Source organism: Phascolarctos cinereus, unplaced genomic scaffold, assembly GCF_003287225.1.
Source record: "Phascolarctos cinereus isolate Bilbo 61053 unplaced genomic scaffold, phaCin_HiC Scaffold_1;HRSCAF=81, whole genome shotgun sequence".
Lineage (NCBI taxonomy): Eukaryota > Metazoa > Chordata > Mammalia > Diprotodontia > Phascolarctidae > Phascolarctos > Phascolarctos cinereus.
The window spans coordinates 129243671-129260267 of NW_027555514.1; the positions used below are offsets into that span (position 1 = coordinate 129243671).

Genomic DNA, 16597 nt, shown 5'->3' on the forward strand with positions numbered 1-16597 from the left:
TACATCTCCCAGTACTTAACACTCACCAAGCCCCAAAACCAAATCTACTTCATCCTTCAATGCACTTTTCCTCCTGAAGTCCTCATTTTTTATCAGTGTCACCACCACTGTCCCCGTCATCCAGGCCTGAAACTTGGAAATCACTTCTTACTTCTCCCTTTCCCACACCTCTCCCTGCCACACTTCCCATTACAAAGCCTTGTTGATTCTCACTCAAGTCTTTCAAATTCAGCTCTTCCCTTCCATTTTGAGTGCCATAATCTCAAATGAGGCGCTCATTCTTGGAATAGTCTTTTTTTTTTTTGGTGAGGCAATTGGGGTTAAGTGACTTGCCCAGAGTCACACAGCTAGTGAGCGTTATGTGTCTGAGGCCGGATTTGAACTCAGGTCCTCTTGACTCCAGGGCCAGTGCTTTCTCCACTGCACTACCTAGCTGCCCCCTTGGAATAGTCTTCTAACCAATCCACCTGCTTTAATTCTTATCCCCACTAATCTAGTAGATATCCTAATGCAAGATTCATTTAGCAAATTCAGGTTCTGATCATAGACTGTTGGCTGCAAAGGTCCTCTCACATCCATACTACATGCCCCGTCAAACTGACTCACTCACTGCAACCTACGTTTCTTGACTTCATGACATCTCCCTCTATCCACAATTCCTTTCTTGATCTCTCCAGAAAGAAGAAACCACATCTTCCTCCGAACTCACCTGGCAGTTTTTTGGTTTTTCACAGTACTCATTATATTCTACAGTGCGCTGTGTTTTGCACACATGTGCTCTTCCCTTCTAGACTGCAGGTTTTATAAGAGTGAGGGACTGCATCCTATTATGTCTGAATTTGGCAAATTATGTCATACAGTGTCTCCCATATAGGAGACACTCACTCTGGGTTGATGGAATGAGTGGCCCTCTCCACTGTAGATCTTACCTGTTGAAGTGGCTCTGTTTCCCTTGGACTCAGGCATGCCTTCAATAATGGGAAAATGGCAAACAGAAGTCAAAAAAGGAAGATTGTGTGACACTTTCTACTGTTTACTTCAACTGATTTCTAGGCAAATAGTGACCTTTATTAGCAGTGAAACTGTGAGGTGGGGGGGGGATGTGAAAGAATGACTTCTTAAGAATCACTCTTCACTGTTCTACATATTTAAAAGATGTCTTCCTCAAGTGATGATGGTTGTAGGTTGTCTTCTTCTTCCACAAAGTGAAATCCTTGGGTGGTCATGTGTAACTCTTGCACATATTCTATACGGGGCTTTTTAATTGGTACCTTGTCAGCTAGAGTGAGCAGATGAACCATTTCCATTGAAATACTTCTCCCATCCATGTGTCATCAAACAACCATGATAATTTTAAAATTCTGCCATTAGTTAAAATGATTAAATGAATAACAGTATCAATATTGGTAAAAATGACCATGTTCCAAACACAAGCCGTTATGATACCCAGCTCAGGTGTAAAAAATAGTATACAGATTATCATCAGGGGTCCTGCTTCCATAACTTACTACCTGTGTGACCCTGGGCAAGTCCCAAGTAATTTGACCTCTCTGGGCATTATTTTCTTCCTTTGGAAAAGGAGGGCGGGAGTAGATGTTGAACTAGTTGGCTTCTAAGGTACCTGCCAGTTGTGAATCTACAATTTTACAATTTTATAATTCATTTCTATGTCACAAAGACTTCAGATGAGTCAATAAATGAAGTGGTCCTGAAACAACTCCACTAGATACCCTCAAAAGCACATTCTCAGTGATGAATTGTACTGCTATTTCCTTCTGTCTTTCTGGCACATTGATTGCCTATGGGGACAGTCAATTTTGGGGTGAGCAAATTTCTAAATTTTGAATAATAAATTAAGTCAGGGGTTCTTAACCCTCGGTTTAAAAAATAGTTGATAATTGCATTTCAATGTAGTTTCTTTTGTAATATTATACATTTTATTAATTTAAAAACATTATCCAGAGAAGTGATCCATTAGCTCTAGCAGGCTGCCAAAGAGTTCTGTGACACAGAAAAAGGCTAAGTGTTCCTGACTTAGGTAGTGACTCGATTTTCTAGGCCACGATTGTACTAACTTCTATCAGCAATGATGCTATATTCAGAACTTGAAGCTACAATGACTGATTTCCCATGGAGGCACCAAAGTTCTTCAGGGACACCAAAAGCTACAAGACATTTGAAGACTTAGTAAGAAACAACTGGTTGCTGCAATACACAAAAGTTTATTTTTGAGATTTTTTTTATCTTTTCTGAAGGCAAAATATAATAGAACTGAACATCAATGTATTTTGTACAACAAAAACTTTTTTTTAATATGAGAACAGACAATCCATGAAGAATTTTTTTTTTAAGTCTTAGAATGGCTTCCCTTTAAAAAAAAATCATGCTTTCTCGCGGTCAACAAGGAGTCGGCATGGAAGGTATCATGGCAGTCGGGTCGATGCGGGGGGTGGGGGGGACAGAGAGGTGGGGGAAGGCAGGGGTGGGAGAGTGTTTCCCTTAGATCCTTGTCAGCTGGTGCCACAGACTGGATGGCAGGATACTTTCTACTTTCTCCATGACGAAATTTAAAGGGGCAAACAAAGTGCTGAGGAACTGCAAAGAAACCAGAGAGACATGAGAGTCAGAAGACAAAACCTCATCCATGAGCGATGACACACATCCGTATTCTGCACTGTACACCTTCACAACGCAGGCAGCCTCCCAAGAGAAGCACGGCTTATTTACATATATAGGGAATGTCAATCACAGGGTGGAGAGCCTGCAGGAAGGAATCTCAGAGGTCAGCTGGTCAATTTACACTTGGGAGAACTGAAGCTCTTCCAGGTTAAATGACCTTCCCAGAGTCACACGTATATTCAGTACTGGAGGCAAGATTTGAACCCAGGCATTCGAGCCTTTAATCGCTCCATGCATTATAGTGCACTGCCTCACAACTGGCAGAGCCAGGATTCAAACCCAGGTCCTCTGACCCCAAATCTGGCACGAGTCTAGGTGACAGAACTTGAATTCCAGCTCTTTGGTTTAGATAGGTGAATGGGCAAAGTGTCTTCAAAGGGCCTCTCTGCTCCTCGGACAGCCATCATTCCACAGTTCTACCACTCCTCTGATGCAGACAATGCAATGTATGCATAGATGAAGTGACTGGTTCAAGGCCCCATGGCCAGTGACAGCTGGGAATAAAACACAGGCCTTCTGCATCCAGCTCCCCTATGCCTGACCACTTTCAGTGGGTTCTATTTGAATACATCAAAGTTCTGGGACTTCATCGGTGTGAATATTCCCTCCATTGATATGGCTGGCAAGGCTGCCTTGACTTATAAGACTATGTATGAAAGTAAGGTTGACTACACTCTGATCAATCTGCTAATGAGCCTTTCTAAACAGAGTGAGGCTGGTGCCCAGACAATAGGAACACAGTCCAATCAGATCAGTGCTCAAAAACTTTCTCACTTGCATAGCACATGCCAACGCTTACGTTCCACCAGCACAGTCCTTAAGAACTAAGGGTCACATTACTCCAAGATGAGGGTCTTGGAGAGCCTGTATGGAGGTCAGTCTATTATGGGTTTGAAAAAAAAAAACTCCAAACCAGCTATCGGCATCTTTTGCCTACAAGAAGACTCCATGTTGCTGGAGAATTGGTTGAAAGAACAAGGGATACTTAGTCTGGAGAAACTCAGTGTCCCCTTTAAAAAAAACCCAACAGAATACATTTTTTTTTGTCTCTATCTTGTTATAAAACCAAGAATCTACATTTAAGTGAGAGAATAAGTTCATGTTTTATTTGATAACAGATTAGATCTACCAACTCTTATTTTGAACTATGTTTCTAATCTGCCAAACTGACCAGCACCTGCCAGAAAATCACGCCTAATCTACACAATGAAAATAGTGGCATATCCAGTCTCTTGGGAGGTACCATGCCATTGCTTGCCAAGTCATCCACTTACACCACAATTCTCTCTCTCCTCACTTTTATCCATAACTTGATTTAAATGCCTCATAACTGTATGTAGCAGAATAAATCAGGACAGAGTACAAGGTAAGTACTAAAGAAAACATCTGATACCCTAGGTAAATATATTTGGCTCATTTCTATTTAGTTCCGCAAGTTTTGAGGGTTTAGCAGAAAAGTGTAGAGTATATAGGGAGATTTCTGATAACTTCATGTAATCACTCTCTGTTGAAATTCAATTCAACAGTTAAGTGCCTACTTAGTGCAAGGTACCATGCTGTGTAATACAAAGACAAACACACTGAAATTTAGGTGATCTGCAGCCCATCTGTGTTTAGTAACTTGGGTTCCCAAGCAGGGTGCTTTACTCTCAAAATTCTGAGATGCCATATTGTGTGTCATTTTAAGAGAAGTGCTTTAAAACCTACAGGCTGAGAAGTGAGTCATATAGTGAGCACAGGAACGACTCCACTGAGTCTGACACCAGTAATGGTGTATCCTGAGGGACAATCCTTCTAATACCAAAAATACAATAAGGTGAAATTTGGACAACAGAATTACCAGTGACGTCTATAAAATTCCACTTCTGCCTACAAAATGGCACCATGTTATTGAAAAATTGGTTCAAAGACCAAGGGATACTTATTCTGGAGAAAATATAGGGTGGAAATGATGTCGTTTGGTATCGAAAGCATAGTCAGATAAAAGCACAACAGCTTGCCTGTTGCATATGACTAATGATAACTTAACATGTGATAAATGTCAAAAAAAAAAAGATGCCATCAATGACATGACATGTAATCATGACATGTAAGATGGCAAAGGGAAGGAGGCTGGACATGTAGCCAGAGGGAGATGAAGAGTCTGGGTGTTGTACTGGTTTTTAATGAAATATTGAAAGACTAAGAGGAAGGCCTCCAGCAATCATCTTGAAACCCAAGATAAATGAGCTGATAGGAGAGTATGAGGCTGTCTTGCATGAGTTGAAGTTGCCAAGCCCAGATAAACAACAAACATCCTAGAGTACCACGACTGGTAGATACGATTGTTGCATTGCTACTGCTGGTTGTTAAAAGATCATGGGGAGCAAGAGAGGTGATATCCTGATTTTTTTTAAAGGTGAAAGAGTAGTCTGTGCACTATAGCCAAATCTGTTAGCCTTAGATTCCTATAAAACTCTAAAACATTGAAGATGTAATTTATAGCATTTAGTAAAAAAAAAAAGTTATTAAAAACCAGCATGGTTTTATCAAGGATAACCAGTCAGACTAACTGCCAGACTCACTTAGTTCTTTTTTCTACCCTCACTATGTTATAGGACTGGTGGATCAGAGGAATACTGTAGGTTCGTTTGGTTTTTTAAACCTAAATTTTAGTGAAGTATTTGGCAAAACTTTATATGATAGCTTTGGGGACAAGATGTAAAAAGGACAGTACAGTTAGGTGGATTTGGAACTGGCTGGATGATGTGATCCAAAGAACAGTCCATTAATGGGTTGGTGACAGCTTAGAAGATTCAAGTGCCCCAGGGATTTGTCTTTGGGCCTATGATGTTCATAATGACATGGATGAAGACACAGATGGCCTGCTTACTGAATCTGAAGACTGAGAAGGGACAGACGATGGCCAACAGGAACCCCAAACATAAGTGACTAAATAAAATAGGGGCAAATGCAAAGTTGTACATGGGTGTCCATTGGTTGAATAACAGTTGAACAAATTATGGTATCAGCATATAACAGAATATTAAGCTATAAAAATTATGATGAATAATTCTGACAAACTTGGAAATGCTAGTATGTACTAACACAGAGCAAACTACATTGAACCAAGCCAACAACTCGTATTATATCCAGAACAGTGTAAAGTAAAAAACAAATAGAAACTCTGATCAATGCAGTGATGAATGATGACTTCACACAACTGACTGTTAGTGAAGCATGTCTCTCACCTCTTAGCACAGAGGTGGACTTGAAGTATGGAATTAGGCTTATGTTTTCAGACTTGGCCAATATCTTAATTTGACTACACACACTAGTTCCACGGGAGGGTTCCATTCAGAATGGGAGGGAGTCATAAAGAATTGACAATAATGACAAACACACACACACACACACAGAGGCTTTTTTTTTAAAGAAGCAAATAAAAGTAAAGTTCTACATTTAAATGAGAAAAACAAACACCCAAATTCAAGATGGGGGAGGCATATGTAAATGAAATCATGTGAAAAAAGAACTACGAGTTTTAGCAGACTGTGAATCAGAATGAATTAGCAGTTTAACACAACAACCAGGTTAACTGTATCCTAGACTATCCTGAGAATTGCAGTGTCCAGAATGATAGAGGCGATATTCCCACTCAGCTAGGTCCTAGTTCAACCAAATGAGGCGTATTGTGTTCTGTTCTGGGCACCACATTTTAGAAAAAGCATTGGCAAGCTGGAGTGCTTTCTTAGCAAGGAAATCAGGATGATAAATTGACTTAAGAACATGCCATGCATAGAAGAATCGATGAAACTGGGGATGGTTGAGTACAGAGAAGAAAAGATTGGGGTAGGGGATGGCAGTCTTCAAAGACATGATGGATTAGCACGAGGAAGGAGAATGGTACTTGTTCTAGATCTAGGAGCAATGGGTAATGTTGCAGAGACAGATTGTGGCTTGATGGAAGTAAGCTTTTCAATGATTAAAATTGTCGCAAAATGGAATAAGTTGTTTTGGGAAACAGAGATTGATTTCCTTAGTACAGCCTTTTAAGCAGAGGCTAGTTGCATGCTCATTAGAGATGTTAAGGGATTTTTTTTAATTAAAGTATAAGTTGGACTAGATAGCCTTTGCAGAGCTTTCTTATGGAATTCTCTGTATTAGGTAGATGCCCTATGGAGGACTTATGGAGAAGATGAGGAAGAATCATACAAGATGAGAAGTTATAGATAGATTGCAATCTATGCTAGTAAATACCCACCATGATGAAACTGGAGACCCACTGAAATATTGTGGTCATGCGGAAGACGCATTAGTTATTTTTTTTTCCTATTTGGTCTAAAAAGTAGAAGCAGGAACAACGAATGGAAGTTTCAGAGAGGTGGCCCTTAGCTAAGGGGAAAACTTAACTAGGACTGTTCAAAAGTGAAAAGGGAAATAGTGGATTCCCTCGTCATGGGTGGTTTTCAATTAGAGAATGGATATTGTTAATTGGATTCTTTTTCAGGTACAGCTTTGATTAAATAATCTCTGAGGTTCTTTCTAACTTGTGGTTCTGTGATTATAATAAGAGGCTCAGAAATTTCAATAGGCAGGAGCTGGGTAAATGAGGCGGTCCTGTTCATGAAGCTGCCTCATGTCACTCCAGAGGCTCACAGAGAAGTACTAAATTTTCAGCTCAGTACACTAATGAACTGCTAGGCCAATGGGCTTCCATGCAAGGGATCATAATATTTACACTCATCAAAATATGGTTTATGGAACCACAAATGAGGTGACAGAAAGATGAGACTAAAATATTTCTTTGGAAGAAATGATTTTCCCCATCCTTGAACTGAGAGGATGAACTAGCATGCCATGTAATATTTAGAATCTAGAGGTAGAGGATCTCTACACAGTATCGTACAGTTTAAATCCTGCATTCTACCAATAACAAAAGGTAGGACCAAGCAGAGATCAGAGAGGTTCTTTGCCCCAAAGTCATGCTGAATGAGGAATGAGTAAATAGTGAAGAAAGGAATCAAACCTGGGTTTTCTGACTCCAAATGCCACTCTACTATGCTATGTCTGTAAATATACACATGTTTTACAATCAACCAATGTTTCTGGACATAAGCAATTAATAAAGGAAAAAAGCAGCTTCATTTATAGTCTTGGAAAGTAAAGTTACTTACAAAGTTAAGCCTGAATTAAGCACAACAGATCACCCTAGGCCTGGGTAACAGCTCTTCTATCTCAACATGCAAAATTTCTGTTCAGATGGCAAAGACAGATTAGTCATGTCTCAAACTGAAACTCACAACAATTAAATCAGTGCTTCATGGTGAGAAAAAGCAACTGAAATAATAATTAAAAAAGGAAGAATGACACTTCAGTCGCCTGAGTCTCATTTCCCTGAAATTCCATTATCTCCAAGAAGGTCATGGCTCCCAGTGTGCATCATTAACATTTGAAACGCCCTTACTTATCTGAAGAAGTTCCAGGTGCCCTACAGCAATCCGACAATTGACATTTCTCTGTAATCAATATCTGACTTCAAAGAAGCTCTGGCCTATAACTGAAGAAGAGAGGCTAGAGTCAGGGGTAGGGGTGGGAGGAGGTGCTCAGTCTCGGGACAGAGAACAGAAGAAGCAGAGACAGGACACTTGAAAGCAGAGAGGGTCAGAAGGCTGACCTTCCCACATTCTGTGTGAGCCCGGGCTGGAATGATAACTTATTTATATGAGGACCCTTATCTTAGTAACCAAACATAAGATGAGCGAATTTTAAGTCACAGAGGCGATCACCTCTTCCCCTCCCTCCCTTCTTAAAACCGCTAAATGCCTTTAATTATACTGTTTCACAATAACAATACACACTTCTTTTGGTTTTTCTGATGTCAACAGATCGACATGTTTGTGGACAGAAAAACATATAAATACACTGGACATTTCTTAAGTTCAACACAACTCGTGGGGTGGCATGTAGATAGTCATTCAATCTTGTTTGCACTTACAAAACGACATTATCCCAAAGGCATTATCTATGTCCAAACTGAGAAAATCATTTTCACAAGCTGAAAATGCTTGCCAACAGCCCACAGGGCAGCAGTGATAACCTATGGGGGTGTCTGAGGAGCCCGGGGAGGTGACGGGGTGATGAATGTGAAGAGGACATTGGGGGCAGGGTGGGGAACCGAAGTGAGATTGTGCTTGTCTCATCCAGGCAATCCATCTTCAGTTTCCACGAAGGCCCTTCTTATATTTTGGAATCGCTAAACCTTAATGAAGGGTAAGATGAATGTGACCCTCTGGATTTAGTGGTAGGGCTAACATAAAACAACAACAAACAACAATAATTTCCAATCCTAAATAGTTGAACAAACTATGACCCATGCATGGCATATCAGCACAGAACTCTAAATTCAACTCAACCCAATTAAATTCATTTATTAAGCACCTACTATGCACAAGGAACTATGCTAGATACTGAAGATACAAAGATGAAATAAGGCACAGTCCCTGCCATCAAGGAGCTTACAATCTAATTTATATTTCATAAAATTTATCATTTCATTTATCTAAACATAAAATCAAGGCTCCTGAAAGTTGGAAAAGGAGAGATGTAGTTGGTATGAAGGCTACAATGGATATAGTACTCCAAGACACCGGAGGGATAGCTGTGTATTCAAGATATGGTGGTCCTCCTCTTGCTTGGCAAGCACTATTGCGTCCCCAGCTTTACCTCTCCCCTCCCAACCCCTTACCCCAACCAAAACGACGAGCGTCTGAAACTAAGCTTTTTCATGGGTAACAACAGTTTTGAATAGGAGAGGCTGATTTGCATCGTAACCATGCGTTTACAACAGGGCTGGATATGACTCAAGTTGCAAGTCACACTAAATCAAAGTCTTTGTGAAATGCGTCATCTTAATGAACAGAACAGATTCAAAGGCACACCTTTTTTGAATAAGGCTTTTGATTTGTGGGGCTTGGGGGTGGAGAGGAGGGTCTGGGGTGTGAAAAGAAGACACCGAGAATGATGCTGTGAAAGGAATGCCGGATTTGGAGTCAGAGGTCCTGGGGTAGAATCCCAGCTTTGCCACTTTATGTCCTTGGACAAGTCCTTTAACTGGTCTGGGTCTCAGTTCTTTTCACTGTAAAATGGGTGTTAGACTAGATGATTGCTAAGGTCCTTTTCAGTCCTGAACTTGATGAGGATGATCTAGGGTGAGGCAAACGTATCCTGATTTTAACTTTTACTAATTGGATTTTAATCTCCCTAGAGTTTAATCGACTTGTTTGTGGCTAGGTTGAAAATGGAAGGAAGTATTCATAGATAATTGGACATAAATACAAAGTGGAGGGTGTTTGGAGGAGTGTGAAGGGTTATAAACCATGTCCTATGAGAAACAACTGAAGCTTTGGAGACAGCTTTGTTTGGAGAAGAGAAGAGATGCGAATGATAGCTGCCTTCAAATATCTAAAGTGCTGTTAGGTGAAAGAGAAAAGACTTCTGTGTTTACTTCATGGGGCAGAAGGAGGATCAATGGGTGGAAATAACAGGAAAATAGATTCTGAAAAACCTTCTATGCATTAAAGCTGTCCAACAACAGTAAAGTAGGGAACTCTCTTATTGGAAGTGGCCAAGCTGAGACTTGGATACTGCATGTTGGAGATACAGAAGGGACTCTTGTATTGGTGAAGGGATGGTACTAAATGACCTCTCAGGTCCATTCCAGCTTCAAGATTTTATGATTTCAATTCTCAATGCGAGCAGGGGCATTTGATTTGAACACTGATTTTTACAAGAACCAACACAAATGCAGCTAAAATGAACTATACTACCCCCAAAGCTCCCCCTTATCCCCCATTCTAGCTGCTAACCAGGGTGATTAAAAAAATCAGTACACTAAAGGTAGAATTCCTCCTCCTCCAACTTTTTTTTTTAAACCTTGTCTATCTTGAAATTTAAAGGGAGAGCCAGAGAAACCCAAACCCCATGGTAATGTGTTTTCTTATTTCTTTTGTTTGATAATCATCTGTGTGCAAATCTGCAAACCATTTCTTCCAGCCCATGTTGTCTAATATGATCAAATGACCTAATGAAAAGCATCGTCTCTAAGGACAGACACTGATGTGTTTTGTGCTGTCACTAGAGATTGCCCAAGTCACTAAGTGCCTTAATTGGCAGTGCCCTTCCCTTTTGAATGGCCCTATCAGCTTAATAATAGTCTGGGTTGCATGTGAGCCCATGAGTGGATGGTACAACTCTGCACTTCCCCTCAATTCATTTCCTCAAACGAGCCAAGGATTTATAGCTTTTTATTTTTAATTTGTCTTCATGAGATTAACTTCAAAAATACAGATTCCATTTACTGAATGGGAGAAGCTACAATATCCTAAGCTTAGAAATATGTCATATAATTCAAATGAGATAAACAAAATGGAATTATCAGTTGCAGATTCCCTAAGCTTTTGCACAAGTGACATTCAATGCTTAGACTTCTCTGCTACTAAGGAAAAATCCAGGCGCTCAACAGTCGGCAGTGGCTAGTTCAGGGCCATCTCCATTTCTAAAATGCAGGGTCTTGCTGGCTTCCCCTCTGGGTCACTTTGGCTTTGCTCTCGCTTTCCCTGAGGGCTCCATACTGAAGAGTACTCACAGCTTTTGCGAAGACCCCCATAAGCTCTGGGAACTGATGTGTCAGGAGGGCCAGCATGGCTGTGAAGGAACATAATCCAGCAGTGAAGAGAATAAAGAAAGGAAGCTCCTTCTTTGGGTAAACTGATACTTCATGGAAAGCTGCGGAGAAGACACGAATGGAACAGTTAGTATTGAGGTGAATTTACTTTCTTTGCATAGGGCTTCTAACACATTGGCAGGTGACTGTGGTCTGATAGAGAGGAGGCCCCAGATCTAAATTACTTCAGCTTTCTACCTGTGTGGCCTTGGGCAAGATCCTTTAACTTGGGGCATTCAATTCCTCATCTGTAAAATGAGAAGGATGAGCGAGATGGCCTCTGTGGTCCCTCCTGGCTCTGAATCTATGAGCTAGGCTCCAATACAAAATGGCAGACCTCGAACAAATAAACCTCTAATCACATATTTACTCTAGTCCTGCCTGCATTCTCCCATTCTCTCATTCCTTTTCACATAGTCCTGGCTGGTCATGGTGTCTTTTTAATATCCGATCTCTGTGCTTGGCAGGATTGGTTTTAAGTGATAAGGGTTTACCCTCACAACTGAGGTTCCTCCAACTGTGTGGGTATGTCAAGGGGGTAGGTGAGACATGGGAAGACAGTGATCTGTGCTAATTCTTTGTGTGACTCAACATTCCTTATTTAAAGCATCCCGACATTACCTCTTTACCCTTCTTTGTGAACACTGCTCCATACTTCACTTCAACAAGTATTAAGTGCTCACTACATACAAAGCACTTTGTTAAGTGTTGGGAATAGAAAGATAAAAATAAAATCATCCCTGACCCTAGGAACATACATCCTACCAGGGTAGGGAAGTGAATAGACAACCCACACACAAATAGTAAACAGAGCTGATGTGAAGAAGCAAACAATGGTAACAACTGGAAGGGTTATTATTTTTTTAATGGAAATACTTGTTTTATTTGGTGTTAGGTTCAGAATTTTTTTTTAAAGATTGCTGGGTTCATGTGACAACTGCTGCACAGAGTAGGCTGACAGAAGGAACTGCTGTTGGTTTGTATGATAAATGTTCCTTCCCACCACTACAAAATGTAGCTGTTGGTGCCCCTGGAGAACCTCTCTCAGATATTAAGCTTCAAATCTATGGGCAAAATAATAAGCTAGTTTTGTTGGTGGAATGTTTATGGAGGACTCCTTGGAGTTTTAGTGACCACCTGCTGAATTCACAGGCAGTCCATCCCACACTTTCTGCATCTGGAAGCATCCCAGCTTATGTCTAGGAGGACCCCAGCTCAATATAGTTGCCTGGCTCATAGTTACAAGGATCTGCCAAAAGCTATTACTTTGGGCCAAGAAGAAGAAGATACTGGTGTCTACAAGGGAATTCTATGTTATGGTGCCCCCAGGTCCTGCTTTTTTCTTTCTGAGGTGGACAGAGACAATAGGATGGGGACCATCACCTCAGTGTCAATGATGGAGCATTACTAGAAGTGGAAACATAATTTGATTATAATTTACGTCATTGGCCAAGGAAATTGAAGATGTAAAGATCTTTTCCTCAACAGCCAATGAATAATAAAGCAGTAAGCTATACATACAGACTAGAGTGAAGGGGAGGCCCAATTCATATATTATGCTTTTTCTTTGGGGATTAATGTATATTGGATTTTTAATAGGCAACATGATGGTCTTTCCTTAAAATAAAACCCACAACTCTTCTACCTCAAAAAAAACCCAACAAAAAACCAAACAACCTTTTTTTTCAGGAGGTGAGATTCACATAATCTCATTCACTTGTACAACGTGGGCAAGACTTTTTGTTTCTGAAGTTTATAAATTATCCTGGTTTTAGAGGTTCCTTTCAGAAATGTTAGCCGTGGTCTGACTACCTCATAAGTCTATAAGAAGGCAAAAGTAAAACTTAGTTGAGATATTAATGAACTATTTTCTTCTAACTTTTCTAAAAAATTGTCCTTCTCCTACTCTCAAACTCCAGGGAAAGGAGAATGTTAGGTTTAAAGTGTTAGGCCATTATGTGCATTCTCTGGTATTGAGCACAAAGTTCTATACAATCATAAGTGCCATTTTGTAATAAAAAAGAAAGCTAAAATCTACCAACGTCTTTTTAAAAGAATAAGGAATTTCACATTAGGCCTGGTTAGTAAGGAAATGAGTAAGGAACCTCCTGCTACTTCAATATATGATGACAGCAATTAGTTCTGCACCTAAACCCCACAACTTGATGATTTATAATTGGTTCAATCATCTGAAAATATGCTATATACTCCACCCTCCAATGTTATAGTATTCTTTAGTATGAAGTATTTTGTACATTATATCTATGAGATATTGATATAATTGGGGTGATTAAAAAGGGTGGGAGAGAGAGAACTTAGCCAAGGCTAGAAGCTTATTATCTGAGAGAGAAAAAATGTCCTAACACAGATCACATAAAAAGCCTGGAAGTGATAGTTGTACACAGTTTACCCAAAACTGATTTGATAACAATTATTTAGCCCAAATTGTCAAAACAATGTTGTAATACACTAAATTCATAAATAATACTTTCCACATGTGGTATGGGTCACTAGATTGTTTGCCTGTAAAGTCCTTGAGGGCATTATCTGTCTTGTTTGTGCTTCCTTACACTGATGAGGCTGTAAAAGTTCTCAATAAATGTTAAATCAATTAGTCAATCAATCTGATGCACATGGGAAATCCCTCCAACCAGGAGGATTGCATCACCAAAGAAAGCTTACCCTACCTCAATCTTCCCTCTCTGGCAATGATGTCAAGGCATTTAGACCCCACTTTGCCATCCATGACTCATCCATATCCACAACTCTCCCCCTGAGTCAGTGCTTTCTCTTCAAATTAAAAGTCCCTAAAATGCCATTGTACATGAAGGAATATGCTTTTTAATCTACTGCTGTTTCCTTCTACAGATCCCTTCTGATTCTTACCTACAGTTTATCTCAAACCAGAGGTACCTAATATCCTGGGCACCCAATAAATGGCAAATATTTTTGCTTTAATTCATATTTTCCTTGGGTTTTATCCTTTGAAGAATTGGGAGAGTTTCTAACCCATTTGAAAATAAACGAGTTACAAGAACAGGAATGGCTAGTGGAAAGAAATATTACACTTTTATCACTCCCCCCCCAACCCCCGCCCCGGCCTGAGTGCAAAAGCCATGTTGGTTAAAACCAGTTGCTTGTTATAGAATTCAGTTAAAACTTACATGGAAGCAGTTCCCTGTCTGCTGTTTCTGTACAGATTGGATAAGGGTAAAAAAGATGACCTTTTTCCAAAGGATAAGGGATCATCCTAAAAGCTGAAAAGGAAAAAAAAAAGAAAACAACCAACTTATTATAGGCTCAACATTCACTTTACTGCTTCACAATTTCAAGAAAGATTTTGGGGCATTTTTAGATTTTGGAGAACTACCACAAATAATGTTCAACCTATGTGAACTCTGATCCCTAGAGCAGATAAGTGGGCAATGATGATTATGATATATTACTCACGCATTAATCTCACAGTTCATGTTGTGGGCGTATCTCACAAACTGGGGTTGGGGGGGGAGGGGAAACCATCAATAATAATGACCTGACCCATCATCTGTGAAAAATTCAAAAAATGTTATGAGCACTGACCCAAGAATTCAATTGGTAGTAAAGCGCTACACGAACATAAATCTGAATTGATTCATTTGGAACATGTTACAAATGTAAAACTATGAAAGGCATTTTTAACATAGCGTTTTCTAAATGTGTCCAAGTCGAATAAATTTTCAACCAGGATAGATTTAAAGGGAAAAAAAACTCAAAAATGCCAGATGGGGGGCATTTTTTTGAGCTTATGAATAACTTTTAAATCTTCAAAATCATGTGAAAAATAATGGATCTAGACAGAGAGAGAGAGAGAGAGATTGATTATCTGCATTTTGATGATGTCAGGCCACCTGAATAATGCTCTTGTGGCTTATGATAACATAGACCCTGAGACTGAATTATGGCTTTCCAATCAATCCATCCTTTCCCATGATCATGGACATTATTCTCACTGCTGCAATGTCATCAGCATGTTAGTCTCACAGTTCCTATGAACAGCATTCACTGAGGTGATTTTTCCTTAACAGATGTCTTTTAACTACAATACCCTGTCAGCGTAGGGCACAAGACACAGAATGCAATCGAACAACCATTCTCCCTTCCACACGTTCTCTTGCATGTGGAATGGGGCATGATGACTACATATGAAGCATGATTTTCAGTTTCAAAGTAATTGCAGTTACATCCTAAGCTATGTAATTACCTAACCCATCTCAAAATGCTGTCAATGTACATATTTATCTTTTGCATACTTATTTCAAACAGGACTAAGAAACGCAGAATGTTCTCCCTCACAAGAAATGACAAGGTTCCATTGTAACCAGCTTCAGTGCACATATGGTATTTATTCTGGTGTCTGAATATTATTTAAAACTAAAAACATTATGTATGTGATTCCAGCATTTGGAATGCAGTCAATCTACACCACAGTGGTATCACTCTGAGGTTACAGCACATTGCCACAGAGAATATAAATCACAATAAACTCAGGATTAGAACAGAGCCAGTTTGCTGGCAGTTTGCTGGGGTAAAAATGTTATCAATTTTCTTCTAGTAACAGAAACCTCTTAAACAGAGATTAAAACATTAAAAACACTCCAGGCCTCAGAGCTTCTTAAATGAAAGGCTCACCCTAGTTCAATCTGATTTTTTTTTTAAATTTCATAGAAGGGAAGATGACTTTTGCTGTAACATATACGAAAGAGGTCTCTCTAAGCAGACTGTTAGCACAAAGACCACTAGAAAGAACCAAACTTTCTAAATGAAACTAATCTTTTTTTCTTGGTGGCGGGGAGGTTGAGGGTGGGATAGGGATAGGACTTTTATTACTCTTTTAAATGATACACTAAAATCTCTTCCAGGAGGCAATGAATTGAAATCTAAACTACAATATGGTACAGTTTTAATACCATTTCCCATAAATGATGAATGCTGAGATAGCATCCCAAAAATGTGGAAAAATCTACGTGGAGAATGTGCTTGAAATTCAGGTTCCGTACATGCATCTTAAAAAATAATAATGTTACTATAATTAAGCACTTACTATAGTTCATATGATGTAAACTTTCTGTATTCAAGGTGGTTATTAATGTGAATTTAAATTTCATCCATAGTTGAAACTGGATTTTCCACCTCAGGGAGTCATTTTAAAAATGAAGTATGGAAATGCAAGGCCTT

The 16597-nt window shown here is 39.6% G+C and overlaps 1 protein-coding gene across 10 annotated transcripts in view; it reads right to left on the bottom strand.

Moving 5' to 3' along the window:
- Positions 1–2206: 2206 nt before the first annotated feature.
- Positions 2207–16597, bottom strand: part of ST7 (suppression of tumorigenicity 7) — a 283470-nt gene continuing 269079 nt past the window's right edge. For 9 of the 10 annotated variants that reach the window (XM_078154113.1, XM_078154112.1, XM_078154138.1 and 6 more), the window contains 3 exons: positions 14548–14640; positions 11306–11445; positions 2207–2595 (listed from right to left, as the gene is read on the bottom strand). In XM_078154113.1, coding sequence (XP_078010239.1) covers positions 2500–2595; positions 11306–11445; positions 14548–14640 — 329 coding nt within the window. In that variant the 3' untranslated portion in view covers positions 2207–2499. Of the gene's footprint in view, positions 2596–11305; positions 11446–14547; positions 14641–14833; positions 14928–16597 lie in introns of those variants that run through there. The other variant, XR_013486445.1, reaches the window with a different exon arrangement.